A 17,105-nucleotide genomic window follows, 5' to 3' on the forward strand; every position below is an offset into this window, starting at 1 on the left:
AAAGTCTGTTTTTTGTTTTATTTTTTAAATAAACTTTATTTTTCAGAACAGTTTCAGGTTCACAGAAAAATGCTACGGAAAATACAAACCAAAAAAACAAACCCTATCATTATCAGGTTGATTAGTCCCTTGGATGCCCCATGAATAGAGCTGCATCCCATAGGATTTTCAATGCCTGTGACCTTTTGGAAGTAGATTGCCATGCCTTTCTCCTGTGGTGCTGCTGAGTTGATTTGAACTGCCAACACTTTCGTGAGTAGCCAAGCACAAATCGTTCACACCACCCAGGGACCTCTGCAGACAATACAGAGATCCAAACCCTCCCCCAACACACAGCACACAGTTTCTCCTGTTACTAGCATCTCACATTAGTGTCATCTGTTTGTTAGAACTGATGAACCAATATTGATACATTATTGCTTACTGAAGTCCACAATTCCCATTTGGGTTTCCTCTTTGTATTGTAAAATCCTAAGGGTTTTGACAAATACATCATGTCCTGTATTCACCATGGCAGTATCATGTAGAACAGTTTCACTGCCCTAAAAATGACTTGTGCAGAGGGGGCAGTGCCAAGATGGGTGACTAGGAAGACGCTACCTCAGATCCCTCTTGCAACAAAGACAAGGAAACACAAGTGAATCGATCTCAGACGTGACAATCTACGAACCCTGACCATCAAACACAGATCTAAAGAGTTGACCTGAGTGACAGAGACTGAGAACGAACAACCACGGGGCAGCAGCGACTGTTTTCGGAGCCTGAAGCCAGTGTCCCAGTTAGGAATCCTTGGCGCTGGGCTCTGGACTGGGCACAGGGGAGCTGAGCACGGCATCCTGAGACGGCAAAAACACGGTGCGCAGCCCCAGCCCCTTGAACTGACCTCAGGGGAAGCCCAGCCAGTGCACGCAGGCAGTGCAGTGATGCGGCTGATGGGAGGAGAAGTCACCGGGAGGCAGCAACTGGTTTTGAAGCCAGGAGTGTGGCGTCTCAGCCAGGGAACATTGGCCCTGGGCTTTGGACTGGGAGCGGAGGAACTAACCGCGGCTTCTGAGACAGCGCAAGCACCGGACGTGGGCCTGACCCTCGGGGGCAATCTCTACCCAGCCAGCGCACACAGTCGAGGCGCCCCTCAGGAATCTCAGATAAAACAGTCATCCGAAGCAAGATAAGTAACTTTGTCTATATTCCGGGGTGCCACTCTCTCCTATTTTTCTGAACCGTTCCCTCCCCTTCCCAGGTGGCTTCATTAACATTGGAATTTCCTGAGCCAGAGAGTGAACTGCTCTGCGGTTTTTCTTTCTTCTTCTTTTTTTTTTTTTTGGTCTTTTCCTAACCCATTCTCCTGGCCTGAGAGAAGCAGCTACAAAAAACCCAGGGACCAAAAATCCTTCCCTAATTGGACTAAAAACACAGAACCAGCTCAAGCTAAGGATATGTGATCCACAGTCTTGGGCTTTCATCCCTACAGGGAACAAGGTGGCTAATATAATGCAAAGGCATTTCTGATAGGGATCTGACTGTAATTGTTTTAGCAGATTACTGGAAAGACAAGTTTCCCAGGTCTGATATCTCTGCGTATTCAACAGAGCCCTCACTGACCCAAAACAGGGAACTGAGGGCTGAAGCTCCCCCCAGACCACCTAGCATCCTGCCTTAGGGGTCTAAGGAGGGTGACACCTACCAATCTGTAGAGGTACTTGCATTGGGGGCCTAAGGTACAGCTACAGAGCCCACCCACCAAGGTGCTTTAGGAATAGAGACACACCTACCTCACTGACACTTGGGGGAAGCCTGTCAGCATCCTGCCCCCCCTCCCGGAGTGTGAACCCCAGCTGCTACTCAAATCTGGTACACACAACTATCACCACTACTTCTCTAGGTGGATAGGTGACAGTCTGCACCACGCACTTGATGACGCAAAATCAGATTCTACTCAAGAATAGTGAATGGACTCAGGCTTATATATCTGGTAACAGCCCAAACCAGCTGGTAATAGGACATAAGTGATTCAAGGGCTACAACAATCAAGACAATGGAATCTAGTAGCCCATCTACATATATTGAAAGAAAACAAAACAAGACTCAGTGAGCAAATATAGAATAAATCACTACTATATCTTAGTGATGGCTCGGAGACAGCAGTCGATATCAAACCACATAAAGAAGCAGACCATGACTGCTCTACAACTCCCCAAACTAAAGAATCAAAATCTTTCCCAAATGAAGATACAATCCTGGAATTGCCAGATACAAAATATAAAACACTAATTTACAGAATGGTTCAAGACATCAGGGATGACTTCAGAAATGAAATAAGGCAATCTACACAAAAAGCCAAGGAACACACTGATAAAGCAGTTGAAGAACTCAAAAAGATTATTCAAGAACATAGTGGAAAAATTAATAAGTTGCAAGAATCCATAGAGAGACAGCATTCAGAAATCCAAAAGATTAACAATAAAATTACAGAATTAGACAACGCAATAAGAAGTCAGAGGAGCAGACTCAAGCAATTAGAACGCAGAGCGGGAGATCTGGAGGACCGGGGAACTGACACCAATATAGCTGAAAAAAAATCAGATAAAAGAATTTTAAAAATTGAATAAACCGTAAGAATCATGTGGGACTCTATCAAGAAGAATAACTTGCATGTGATTGGAGTCCCAGAACAGGGAGGGATAACAGAAAACACAGAGAGAATAGTTGAAGATCTGTTGGCAGAAAACTTCCCTGACATCATGAAAGACGAAGGGATATCTATCCAAGATGCTCACCGAACCCCATTTAAGATTCATCCAAAAAGAAAATCACCAAGACATATTCTCATCAAACTTGCCAAAACCAAAGATAAAGAGAAAATTTTAAAAGCAGCCAGGGATAAAAGAAAGGTCTCCTTGAAGGGAGAATCAGTAAGAATAAGTTCAGACTACTCAGCAGAAACCATGCACTCAAAAAGGCAATGGGATGACATATATAGAGCACTGAAGGAGAAAAACTGCCAGCCAAGGATCATATATCCAGCAAAACTCTCTCTGAAATATGAAGGCGAAATTAAGACATTTACAGATAAACACAAGCTTAGAGAATTTGCAAAAACCAAACCAAAACTACAAGAAATACTAAAGGCAATTGTTTGGTCAGAGAACCAATAATATCAGATACCAGCACAACACAAGGTCACAGAACAGAGCATCCTGATATCAACTCAAATAGGGAAATCACAAAAACAAAGTAAGATTAATTAAAAAAAACAAAACGCCCAAAACAGGGAATCATTGAAGTCAATATGTAAAAGATCACAATAACCAAAAAGAGGGACTCAATACAGGTGGCATAGAACTGCCATATGGAGAGGGATACAAGGCGATATAGGACAATACAAGTTAGGTTTTTACTTAGAAAAATAGGGGTAAATATTAAGGTAACCACAAAGAGGTATAACAACTCCATAACTCAAAATAAAAACCAAGAAAAACATAACAACTCAGCAAACATAAAGTCAAATACTATGAAACTGAGGAACACACAATTTACAAAGAAAAACATCTCAGCACAAAAAAGTAAGTGGAAAAATGAAATCGTCAACAACACATATAAAAAGGCATCAAAATGACAGCACTAAACACAAACTTATCTATAATTACGCTGAATGTAAATGGACTAAACGCACCAATAAAGAGACAGAGAGTCTCAGGCTCTGTCTATATGCTGCCTACAAGAGACACACCTTAGACTTAGAGACACAAACAAACTAAAACTCAAAGGATGGAAAAAAATATATCAGGCAAACAATAAGCAAAAAAGAGCAGGAGTAGCAATATTAATTTCTGACAAAATAGACTTTAAAGTTAAATCCACCACAAGGATAAAGAAGGAGACTACATAATGATTAAAGAGACAATTGACCAGGAAGATATAACCATATTAAATATTTATGCACCCAATGACATGGCTGCAAGATACATAAAACAAACTTTAACAGAACTGAAAAGTGAGACAGACACCTCCACAATTTTAGTAGGAGACTTCACCACTTTCGGAGAAGGACAGGACATCCAGTAAGAAGCTGAATAGAGACACGGAAGACCTAATTGCTACAATCAACCAACTTGACCTCATTGACTTATATAGAACAATCCACCCAACTGCTGCAAAGTATACTTTTTTTCCTAGTGCACATGGAACATTCTCTAGAATAGACCACATATTAGGTCATAAAACAAAGCTTTGCAGAATCCAAAACACTGAGATATTACAAAGCATCTTCTCAGACCACAAGCCCATAAAAGTGGAAATCAATAACACAAAAACTAGGGAAAAGAAATCAAATACTTGGAAACTGAACAATACCCTCCTGAAAAAAGACTGGGTTATAGAAGACATCAAGGAGGGAATAAGGAAATTCATAGAATGCAACAAGAATGAAAATACTTCCTATCAAAACCTCTGGGTCACAGCAAAAGCAGTGCTCAGAGGCCAATTTATATCGATAAATGCACACATACAAAAAGAAGAAAGAGCCAAAATCAGAGAACTGTCCCTACAACTTGAACAAATAGAAAGTGAGCAACAAAAGAATCCATCAGGCACCAGAAGAAAACAAATAATTAAAAATTAGAGCTGAATTAAATGAATTAGAGAACAGAAAAACAACTGAAAGAATTAACAAAGCCAAAAGATGTTTCTTTGAAAAAATTAACAAAATTGATAAACCATTGGCCAGACTGACTAAAGAAATACAGGAAAGGAAATAAATAACCCGAAAAAGAAACGAGGTGGGCCACATCACAACAGACCCAACTGAAATTAAAAGAATCATATCAGATTATTATGAAAAATTGTACTCTAACAAATTTGCAAACCTAGAAGAAATGGATGAATTCCTAGAAAAACACTACCTACCTAAACTAACACAATCAGAAGTAGAACAACTAAATAGACCCATAACAAAAAAAGAGATTGAAAAGGTAATCAAAAAACTCCCAACAAAAAAAAGCCCTGGCCCGGACGGCTTCACTGCAGAGTTCTACCGAACTTTCAGAGAAGAGTTAACACCACTACTACTAAAGGTATTTCAAAGCATAGAAAATGATGGAATACTACCTAACTCATTCTATGAAGCCACCATATCCCTGATACCAAAACCAGGTAAAAGACATCACAAAAAAAGAAAATTACAGACCTATATCCCTCGTGAACATAGATGCAAAAATCCTCAACAAAATTCTAGCCAATAGAATTCAACAACACATCAAAAAAATAATTCACCACGACCAAGTGTGATTTATACCAGGTTTTTTTTTTTTTTTTTATGCAAGGCTGGTTTAATATTAGAAAAGCCATTAATGTAATCCATCATTTAAATAAAACAAAAGACAAAAACCACATGATCTTATCAATTGATGCTGAAAAGGCATTTGACAAAGTTCAACACCCATTCATGATAAAAACTCTCAGCAAAATAGGAATTGAAGGAAAATTCCTCAACATAATAAAGGGCATCTACAAAGCCAACAACCAACATCACTCTAAATGGAGAGAGCCTGAAAGCATTTCCCTTGAGAATGGGAACCAGACAAGGATGCCCTTTATCACTGCTCTTATTCAACATTGTGCTGGAGGTCCTAGCCAGAGCAATTAGGCTAGACAAAGAAAGAAAGGGCATTGGATTGCAAGAAGGAATTAAAAATATCTCTATTTGCAGATGACATGATCTTATACACAGAAAACCCTAAGGAATCCTCCAGAAAACTACTGAAACTAATAGAAGAGTTCGGCAGAGTCTCAGGTTACAAGATAAACATACAAAAATCACTTGGATTCCTCTACATCAACAAAAAGAATATCGAAGAGGAAATAACCAAATCAATACCATTCACAGTAGCCCCCAAGAAGATAAAATACTTAGGAATAAATCTTACCAAAGATGTAAAAGACCTATATAAAGAAAACTACAAAGTACTACTACAAGAAACTAAAAAGGACCTACTTAAGTGGAAAAACATACCTTGCTCATGGATAGGAAGACTTAACATAGTAAAAATGTCTATTCTACCAAAAGCCATCTATACATACAATGCACTACCTATCCAAATTCCAATGACATTTTTTAATGTGATGGAGAAACAAATAACCAACTTCATTCATATGGAAGGGAAAGAAGCCTCAGATAATTAAAGCATTACTGAAAAAGAAGAAGAAAGTGGGAGGCCTCACTCTACCTGATTTCAGAAGCTATTATACCACCACAGTAGTCAAAACAGCCTGGTACTGGTACAACAACAGGCACATAGACCAACGGAACAGAATTGATAACCCAGATATAAATCCATCCACATATGAGCAACTGATATTTGACAAAGGCCCAGTGTCAGTTAACTGCAGAAAAGATAGTCTTTTTAACAAATGGTGCTGGCATAACTGGATATCCATTTGCAAAAAAATGAAACAGGACCCATACCTCACACCATGCACAAAAACTAACTCCAAGTGGATCAAAGACCTGAACATAAAGACTAAAACGATAAAGATCACGGAAGAAAAAATAGGGACAACGTTAGGAGCCCTAATACAATGCATAAACAGAATACAAAATATTACCAAAAATGACGAAGAGAAACCAGATGACTGGGAGCTCCTAAAAATCAAACACCTATGTTCATCTAAAGACTTCACCAAAAGAGTAAAAAGACCATCTACAGACTGGGAAAGAATTTTCAGCTATGACATCCCCGACCAGCATCTGATCTCTAAAATCTATATGATTCTGTTAAATCTCAACCACAAAAAGACAAACAATCCAATCAAGAAGTGGGCAAAGGATATGAACACGCACTGCACTAAAGAAGATATTCAGGCAGCTAACAGATACATGAGAAAATGCTCTTGATCATTTGCCATTAGAGAAATGCGAATTAAAACTACGATGAGATTCCATCTCACTCCAACAAGGCTGGCATTAATCCAAAAAACACAAAAGAATAAATGTTGGAGAGGCTGCGGAGGGATTGGAACTCTTATACACTGCTGGTGGGAATGTAAAATGGCACAATCACTTTCGAAATCTATCTGGTGTTTTCTTAAAAAGTTAGAAATAGAACTACCATACAACCCAGAAATCCCACTCCTCAGAACATACCCTAGAGAAATAAGAGCCTTTACACGAACTGATATATGCACTCCCATGTTTATTGCAGCTCTGTTTACAATTGCAAAAAGCTGGAAGCAACCAAGGTGTCCATCAACAGATGAATGGTTAAATAAATGGTGGTATATTCACACAATGGAATACTACGCATCGATAAAGAACAGTGATGAATCTGTGAAGCATTTCATAACATGGAGGAACCTGGAAGGCATTATGCTGAGCGACATTAGTCAGAGGCAAAAGGACAAATATTGTATAAGATCACTATTACAAGATCTTGAGAAACAGTATAAACTGAGAAGAACACATACTTTTCTGGTTACGAGGGGGGTTGGGAGGGAAGGTGGGAGAGGGTTATTTACTGATTAGTTAGTAGATAAGAACTACTTTAGGTGAAGGAAAGGACAATACTCAATACACGGAAGGTCAGCTCAACTGGACTGGACCAAAAGCAAAGAAGTTTCTGGGATAAACTGAATGCTTCAAAGGTCAGCGGAGCAAGGGCAGGGGGTTTGGGGACTATGGCTTAAGGGAACTTCTAAGTCAATTGGCAAAATAATTCTATTATGAAAATATTCTGCATCCAACTTTGAAATGTGGAGTCTGGGGTCTTAAATGGTAACAAGCGGCCATCTTAGATGCATCAATTGGTCTCAACCCACCTGGATCAAAGGAGAATGAAGAACACCAAGGTCCATGATAACTGTGAGCCCAAGAGACAGAAAGGGCCACATGAACCAGAGACTTACATCATCCTGAGACCAGAAGAACTAGATGGTGCCCGGCCACAACCGATGACTGCCCTGACAGGGAGCACAAAAGAGAACCCCTGAGGGAGCAGGAGAACAGTGGGATGCAGACCCCAAATTCTCATAAAAAGACCAGACTTAATGGTCTGACTGAGACTAGAGGAATCCCAGTGGTCATGGTCCCCAAACCTTCTGTTGGCCCAGGACAGGAACCATTCCTGAAGACAACTCATCAGACATGGAAGGGACTGGACAATGGGTAGGAGAGAGATGCTGATGAAGAGTGAGCTACTTGTATCAGGTGGACACTTGAGACTGTGTTGGCATCTACTGTCTGGAGGGGAGATAGGAGGGTAGAGAGGGTTAGAAACTGGCAAAATTGTCAGGAAAGGAGAGACTGGAAGGGCTGACTCATTAGGGGGAGAGTAAGTGGGAGTATGGAGTAAGGTGTATATAAGCTTATATATGACAGACTAACTTGATTTGTAAACGTTCACTTAAAGCTCAATAAAAAATATTTTTTAAAAAAATGCCCTGTGCTCCACCTATTAATCCCCCCTTCACCCCCTGGATTCTAGCCACTATTGATCTTTTTGCTATCTCTATAACCTTGTCTTTACCACAAAGTCATATAGTTGGAATCACAGAGTATGTAGCTTTTCAGATTGGCTTTTTTGCTTCATAATTTGCATTTAAGGTTCTTCCATGTCTTTCATAGTGTGATAGCTCATTCCATCATTAGGTAATACTCCATTGTATGAAATTTTTTATCCATTCACCCACTGAAGAACATCTTGGTTGTTCCCAAGTTTTGGTAATTATGAATAAAACTTCTATAAACATTTGTGTGCAGGTTTTTGTGTGGACTTAAGTTTTCAGCTCATTTGGGTGAATACCTAGGAGTATGGTATTTACTGGATTATATGGTAAGCCTTTGCTTAGCTTTGTAAAAAATCATTGGACTCTCTTCCAGACTAGCTGATCAGTTTGCATTTCCACTAGCAATGAAGGCCAGTTCTATTATTTCACGGCCTTTCCAGCATTTGGTGCTGTCAGTGCTTAGAATTTCAGCCAGAAAGGCACTTTACTAAAACCTTGTATTTTGAAGTAATTAGAGATCCAGGGGAAGTTACAAAGATGGTACAGAGAGATCCTGTGAACTCTTCCCCAGTTTTTCCAGAAGGTTATACCCGCTGCCATCAAGTCGATTCTGACTCGTAGCGACCCTACAGGACAGAGTAGAACTGCCCCATAGGGTTTCCAAGGTTGTAATCTTTATCAAAATTAGAAAACTGACATTGGTGCAATGTGTGTATGTAGTTCTATGTCATTTTATTCCACGTGCAGTGTGTGTAACCACCACCACAATCAAGCACAGAACTATCCCCTCCCCACACAGGTCTCTCATGCTCCCCCTGTGTAGTCACACCACCGCCCTCCTCACACTTCCACCTAACACCTGACCACCACTAATCTGCTCTCCGCCTATAATTTTGTCATTCTGAGGCTGTTATATAAATGGAATCCTACTGTATGTGATGTGTTGTGATTGGCCTTTTTCCCTCCGTAAAACTCCCTTGAGTCTATCTAAGCTTCTGTGTGCATCAATAGTTAGTTCTTTTTTTACTGCAGAGTAGTATCCCGTGGGACGGGCGTACCATGGTTCGTTTGCCTATTCACCTACTGGAGGGCATTTTAGTTATTTCTAATTAGGGGCTATTAGAAGTGAAATAGCCTCATATGCTGTAACAGCTGGACTATGAATAAGGAAAACCAAAGAAGAATTGATGCCTTTGAACTGTGGTTCTGGGGAAGAATATTGAAAGTACCACGGACTGCCAAAAGAACGAACAAATGGGTCTTGGATGAAGTACAACCAGAATTCCCTTAAGGATGGCGAGACTTCGTGTCACAGTCTTTGGACATGTAACGGGAGGGATCAGTCTCTGGAAAAGGACATCCTGCTTGGTAAAGTAGAGGATCAGCGAAAAAGAAGACCCTCAATGAGACGTACTGACACAGTGGCTGCAACAATAGGCTCAAGGATAACAGTATTTGTGAGGATGGCGCAGGACAGGGTAGTGTTTCGTTCTGTTGTGCGTAGGGTCGCTATGAGTCAGGCCTGTGCAACAGCATCTAACAAAAACAACAAGAGATAAAACTGCTGTGAACATTCATGTGAGGTTTTTGTGCGAATAGAAGTTTTCGTTTCTCAGGCACAAATGTCAGGGTTGTGATTGCTGGGTTGTATGGTAAGTGTATTTTACTTTTTAAGAAACTGCTTTCCGGAGTGCCTTTACAGGTTATATTCCAACCATCAGTGTGAGGGTGATCCAGTCTGTCCACACTCTCGTCACCATTTGTCATTATCAGGGCTTTTTTTTGTTTTGTTTTTTAGCTGTTTAGCGGTACCATGTTTTCAATCTGCATTTCTCTAATCGCTAATGGCATTGACTATCTTTTCATTCTCTTTGATAAAATGCATCTTTATGACTTTTGCCCATGTTTAAATTGGATTCTTTTTCTATTGAAATTTTTTTGGAACAAACTTGTGTTTTATTTATGTTAAAAATCAGATTTTCATAACTTTCTATGATAGATATGAAAAAGTACATATGAATGCCATCTATAGTAAGTGTCATACCTTTTAACTAATATTGTTACTAGTATATACCGCTATTATAGGATCACCTTCTTATAGTCTTTATTCTTATTGTGGTAAACTAATGGGGGAAAATTTGTCATTTCTACCATCTTCACTTGTACAGTTTTGACAGTTCTTTATGTTTTCTAGATACGTGTCCTTGGTGAGTTATGTGGGTTGCAAATATTTTCTCCATGTCCGTAGCTACTTTTTTCATCCTCTCAATAGATTATCTTGCAGAACAAAAGATTTCAATTTTGATAAAGCCCAATGTATTGATGGTTTACTTTTATGGATTGTGCTTTTGGTGACATGTCTAAGAACTCTTCACCACACCCTGGGTTCTGAAGATTTTCCCGTGTTTTTTTTTTTCTGAAAGTTTTCCATTTAAATTTGTAATCTATTTTAAGTGAAATTTGTATAAGTTGTGATAATTAGGTTGAGTTAGTTGTGTTTTTTTTTTTTCTTTTTCTTTCTCTCTTTTTTGCCTATGGATATTCATTTGCTCCAGCAGCTTCTTTTGCAAAGACTATCCGTCCTCTGTTGAATTGTGTTGTGCTTTTGTCACAAATAGGCATACTGGTGCAGGTCTTCTTCTGGGTTCTCTATACTGTTCCATGGATCTGAACGTCTATTCCTCTGCAAATACAAATAAGCCTTGATTGCTGTACCTATATAAGTATGGTTAGAGCGATTCTTCCAACTTTATTTTATATTATCAAATTTGTTTTAGATATTCTAGTTCCTTTGCTTTTCCATATATATATATTAGAATAACTTTGTCTACATCTACTAAAATTTTTGCTGGGATTTAGACAGAAATTGCATTAAACCTGGATATGAGTTTGGGCAATTGGGGGAGAATTGGTATCTCTACTGTGTTCTGTTTTCTAGATGATGAATACAACATGTCTTTCTACTTATTTAGATCTTGTTTGATTTCTCTCATCAGCACTTCAGCATACAAGTCCTGTACATGTTTTGTTAGAGTTATACTTAAGTTTTTTTTTGGTTTTGCTTGATTACAAATGGTATTATATTTAAAAATTTTTATGTCTTCATTGCTGTGTGTAGAATGAAATAGATTTTTTTGTTAATCTTGAATCCTGCAAATGTCCAAACTCCCTTATTCTAGGAAATTTCTTTTTCACAGATTCTTTGGGAATTTTCATGTAGATCTTCATGTCAGCTGAGAATAGGATAGTACTCTTTCTTTCTTTCTGGTCTGCATATTTTCAGACCACCTACTATTCGCCCCATGGGCGAACAATCCCATTGTAATAGTACAAGATGGCCCAGCACACAAAATCTGATATTGACAGATGAGATTGAGAGTTTATTAGTCACATATACTCAAAGCCCAGGTGAGGGAGACACCGCCAACTATATATAAAAAGAATAATACATCATGACCAAGTTGGTTTTATTCCAGAAATTCAAGGTTGTTTAAACATTCGAGAATCAATGCAATTCACCACATTAACTAAAGGAAGGAGAAAAGCCATAAAACCATCTTGATAGAAGTCAGCACATGTTCTTGATTTTAAAAAATATCTATATTTGGAAACTGGTATTATAAAGGAATTTTCTCAATCTGAGAAAAGATAACTACCTTACTGTATGCATCAGACTCAATGGTTAAATGTTTAAAACTTTTTCCTTGATATCTGGAGTAGTGGAAGTTGTAGGCAATGAAAAATGTCAAGAAAAATAAATAAATATTATATGGGTTGCAACCAAACCAAACCAAACCCACTGCCGTCGAGTCGATTCCAACTCATAGCGACTCTACAAAGGAGGGGAAATTTGCAATCACTTACTCTTTTAAACGTCTTGTAAATGATCATGTCCTTAGAATATAAAAATTATAGACACACTAATAGATTTAATAAGTAAATTTACCAATGTTCTTGGGTACATGCTAATATACATGAAGTAATGATATTCTGCTCTACCAGAAATGAATAGAAAACAAAGTCAAGATAATGATAACCATTCACAATAGCATCCAATTATATCAAACATCTAGGAATAAATCCACCAAAATGATCGAGAGTTCTGTATTGAAAAACTATAAAATATCATTGGGAGACATTAACATAACTGAATAAATGGAGGGAATACCCAATATAAGAATTTTATGACTAAATATTTTAAAACATATTCTTTCTCTCCAAATCTATATTTTGGAAAATTCTGCTGACAATCATTGCAAGGTGTTTTGTTTGCTTTCTTGCGTGCTTGTTTTGTTTAATTCATTATATTTCTTCTCTTTCTTATTTTGGGTGGCAGAGGAAATTGTCAAGGTGAGTTTCAAATTCATATGTAAATGGCAAGGTCTTAGATTAGTTAAGGAAATTTTGAAAAATAAGGAAACTCAGTCCAAGAAAAAAAGACCTGCTATAAAGCTATACTACTTAATATGGCATGATATTAGCTCAAGTGTAGCAAACAAGACAAGGGAACAGAATAGAAATTCTAGAAACAGATCCCTTCTCAAATATAGTGCCCTGGTCTGTGGTGGTGCTGCAGAGCATTGTGGGAAGAGATGATCTTTTCAATAAATGTTGCTAGGTCACTTGGATATCCATTTGAGAAAATTTACTGTGACACCTATTGAAACCAGCAATAAAAATCAATTCCACGTGAATTGAAAATAGGTATTATTATTTAACATTGAAGCTAATTACAGCTTGAACTTCCTTTTGAGAGATGATTTTATTAATAGTTATAATTGCTTTATCAGATGTAGGGCTATACAGATTCTCTATCTTTTGTGTCTCTTTCAGTTTTGATAAATTATGTGGGGGAGATTCAAAAAGGGTGCAAAATATTTGCCATCCATCTCATGGAGTCCAAAAACCCTCCCTGAATCAGTTGCCATGGAGTCAATTCCAACTCACGTTGACCCCGTGCATTGCAGAACAGCATTGCCCCACAGGGTTGGTTTCCTTTGCTGTAATCTTGAGGAAGCAGATTGGGTGGCTCGGATCAAATGCCAATCTTTCAGTTAGCAGCTGTGTGCTTGACCATTGTGCCACCAGAGCTCCTATGAAATGTTGTGGAAATTATGCCACAAAATTTCTGAGCTAGGTCTTTGCAGCTTTTACTTTCCTCCTGGAAAACATGCTCTTCTAAGTCCTGAGCCATCAGCTAAGAAGCCTGTCTTCCCTGCTGGTGAGACCACACAGGCCACGCTAGAGGCCTGGATCTGCAATGCACATGGAGAGTGTGTCAGCGTCCCAGTTCAGCCTCCAAGGATCCCAGCCCCACCTGCTACCTTTCTGCAACCACGTGAGAGACAGTGAGAATCACCCAGCTGAGCTTAATCAACTCCCAGAGCTGTGAGAAATCATGCAATGGCTGTAGTTTTAAACCACTAAGCTTTCTGGTTATTTGTTACAAAGATTTATAAAATGAAACATTGTAGTATTCAAGGAATTTCATCTAAGATGTGAAATCTATTGACACAAAAATATAATATCATCTTAGTATCCTTATAATGTCTGTAGGATCTGCAGGAATGTCTTTTTTTTTTTTTTCCATTCCAGATGTTGATAAATTTGTAATTTGGATTTTTTTTTCTTTTTCCTTTTAAGTCTTGCAAGTGGTTTATCAAATAAACAAACTAAAATAAAACTTCTGGTTCTGCTGATTTTCTTTATTATACCTCTCTTTTCAATTTTATTAGTTTCCTCACTTCTACTACTTCCTTTCTTCTACTTGTTTTTAGTTAAATCCACTCTTTTCCTAGATTAAGCTTAGCTTTCTGATTTTTATGGATTTCTTCTTTTACAATATAAGCATTTAAGCCATAAATTTCCCTGGAAGAACTGCTTTAAGTATTCCCCAAAAACTTTGGTGAAAAAACTGAATATTCCTTTATTTTAAAATATTTTCTAATTTCCCTTTTGATTTCTTCTTCAGTACACTATGGGTTATTTACAAGTCTGTTGCTTCACTTCCAAAAGTTTAAGTATTTTCTTAGTCTTATTGATTTGTAATTGAATAAGTTTGTGGCCAGAATATATATTCCGTAGGAATTCAATCCTGTGAAATTTATTGACACTTCTTTTATAGCCTACCATAGGGTTTATCTCATGAGTATTCATTGTGCAATTAGCAGTTCTAAATATATTCTGTAGCTATTGGCTGTAGTCAACATATATGTCAAGGAGTGGCATTGCTGGGTCATGGGAGAACATCATGATAAACTGAGAAAATATGCAAGTTGTCAAGGATTTCCTTTGCGTGGATCCACAATCAACACCAATGGAAGCAGCAGTCTAGAAAACAAATAAAGTATTCCATTTGGAAAATCTATTGCAAAAGACTTTTTTGAAGTGTTAAAATGCAAAGATATCACTTTGAATATTAAGGTGCACCTGACCAAGCCAAGGTATTTTCAGTCGCCTCATGTGCATGTGAAAGCTGAACATTGAATAAGGAATACAGAAGAAGAATTGACTCTTTTGAATTATGGCGTTGGCAAAGAATATTGAATACACCATGGACTACCAGAAGAACCAACAAAGCTGTCTTGGAAAAAGTACAGACAGAATGCTCGTTAGAAGCGAGGAGGTAAGACTTCATCTCACTTAATTGGACATGTTATCAGGAGGGGCCAATCCCTCGAAAAGGGCATTGTACTTGTTAGAGTAGAGGGTCAATAAAAAGAAGAAAACCCTCAACAAGATGGATTGACAGTGGCTTACTGTCTGCAGCAATGGGCTCCGAAGTAGCACCAATAGCGAGGATGGTGCAGGACCAGACAACGTTTTGATCTGTTATACATAAGGTCACTATGAGTCAGAAGCAACTCCATGTTGCCTAACAAAACAACATGACAGTTGTATAAGTTTTTAAGAATTTGACAAACTGTTTTCCTAAGGGGTTGTAACATCATATATTTAGACCAGAATGCATCGGTGTTTAGAAAGGTTTAGATATACAAATGGTGATAATAGTAATAAAAATAATATTTGTTTATTAATTTTATACTTTCTTTATATTTTGTTGAAAGGAATAACTTTAGCATGGACTTTTCTAAAACTCTCTATTTATCTTAAAGTAAACCTCAAATGTTTCGGCATCTAATTTCTATTCATCTGCATGTCACTGGTGCATTTAACCAACAATGAATCAATACCAAAGGCGTGTTTACTACAATTGATGTATAATACGTCTTAACATATTATGGAGTTGATCACTCCTCATTGTGCTTCTTTTTAATAAAATTCCCTTGGAAAATATAGTTTTTCCCACAATATTACATATCACCACATTCAGTTCTAAAAATAAAACAAAGAAGCAATACCCTTGTGTGCTTGTTTTAAAATTGTAATTGGGTTTATGGCTGGTGTTCCATACTCGATATGTTCACCAAAAAAAAAAAAAAAAGATTCAAAACATGAATTGAGGCTGCCTGGCAAGAATATATACGCCTTCATGCAGAAATGAAATAAAAATACTGGCAACCTAATAGTTCCAGACACCACAGTTTCTCATGTTTGTCCTCTCTCATCTGTAGCCCATGGTAGAAAGGGACCTGTGTATTTATCTTTGATGATGCAAAGGTGAAGGAGACCACCATGATCTGGGTGCCTTAAAGGGCCTTCTCCTAGCACAGTGAAATGTTCCTTATAGGACACAGAAAACCCAAGAAATAGCAGGCAAGGAAATCTTCCGGATCTACATGTGTCCAAAATTCAGGAATATAAGTGAAAGCAATTACTGTAGTACAATGCAATCCTCATTTTCTCTCTTATTTCTACTTCTTTTACTTAAAGCTGTAGAAAAAAGATGATTTTCACTCCATGTTTATTTGAGAAAACTTTTATGAAGCAATGTGAGCAATGAGTTCAGATACATGGGGAAGAGTAAGGATGAATAAAAAGGAAACTGGGGAAAAAGGAACACAAGGCACTCTAAGCAACATCCGGGACCTACAGGCCAAGGCCAGGGGCTGAGGAAACTCATCAATGACAACATTTTCTACAGGGCCAGTGAACCAGGAGTGAGCCAGATCCTGAAGAAGCATTCTCTTCGTGGAAGAATAAGAGTGAAGCTCAATCTTTTCGTGCTGTGAAGAAGCTGGGAGAGAAGGTTCTTCCTTGAGTGTCACCATCTTCACTTCAGCTCAGGAATCCTGAAGAAGACAGAGAACAGTGTGGTTTCCAAACCTAACTCTATGAACAAATGCTTTTTCCCCTCTCTGAGACCCTCAGGTTATAGCAATGCAGTCAGAAGAAAGAAACAAATGCCTTAAGTCTCCATGACCCAATGCTACTCTAGAGCACAGGGCTTTTAAGCAGAAAGAAGAATCTCAGTACAAACTGCCTGATCAGAAGTCTGAATTCAGTCTTTCCGGATATTTCTGTCTCTTGTCTTGTCTCCTCTACTATAATTCTAGGAGAACCAAATCTCATTGTAAAAGGCCATGAAAGTGTATTACCCGTTGGTTGAAGTCCAGAGCGTGCTGGGGAAGAGAGAAGAAGATGTATGTTTATAAGATATAGAGGCACATCTGTCCCCACACACCACGTCCTCAGTTCTAGGTCTC

The 17,105-nt window shown here is 38.3% G+C and overlaps 2 protein-coding genes across 2 annotated transcripts in view; both read right to left on the reverse strand.

Moving 5' to 3' along the window:
• The window catches only part of LOC126081686 (DLA class II histocompatibility antigen, DR-1 beta chain-like), a 245,098-nt gene that overhangs the window by 215,783 nt on the left and 12,210 nt on the right, over positions 1 to 17,105 (reverse strand). The window lies entirely within an intron of this gene.
• Positions 16,367 to 17,105, reverse strand: part of LOC126081476 (DLA class II histocompatibility antigen, DR-1 beta chain-like) — a 221,657-nt gene continuing 220,918 nt past the window's right edge. The window contains exon 6 of the mRNA XM_049893603.1: positions 16,367 to 16,691. Within this exon, the coding sequence (XP_049749560.1) occupies positions 16,678 to 16,691 (14 nt within the window). The 3' untranslated portion in view covers positions 16,367 to 16,677. The remainder of the gene's footprint in view (positions 16,692 to 17,105) is intronic.

The sequence above is a fragment of the Elephas maximus genome, chromosome 1 (assembly GCF_024166365.1).
Source record: "Elephas maximus indicus isolate mEleMax1 chromosome 1, mEleMax1 primary haplotype, whole genome shotgun sequence".
Taxonomy (NCBI): domain Eukaryota; kingdom Metazoa; phylum Chordata; class Mammalia; order Proboscidea; family Elephantidae; genus Elephas; species Elephas maximus.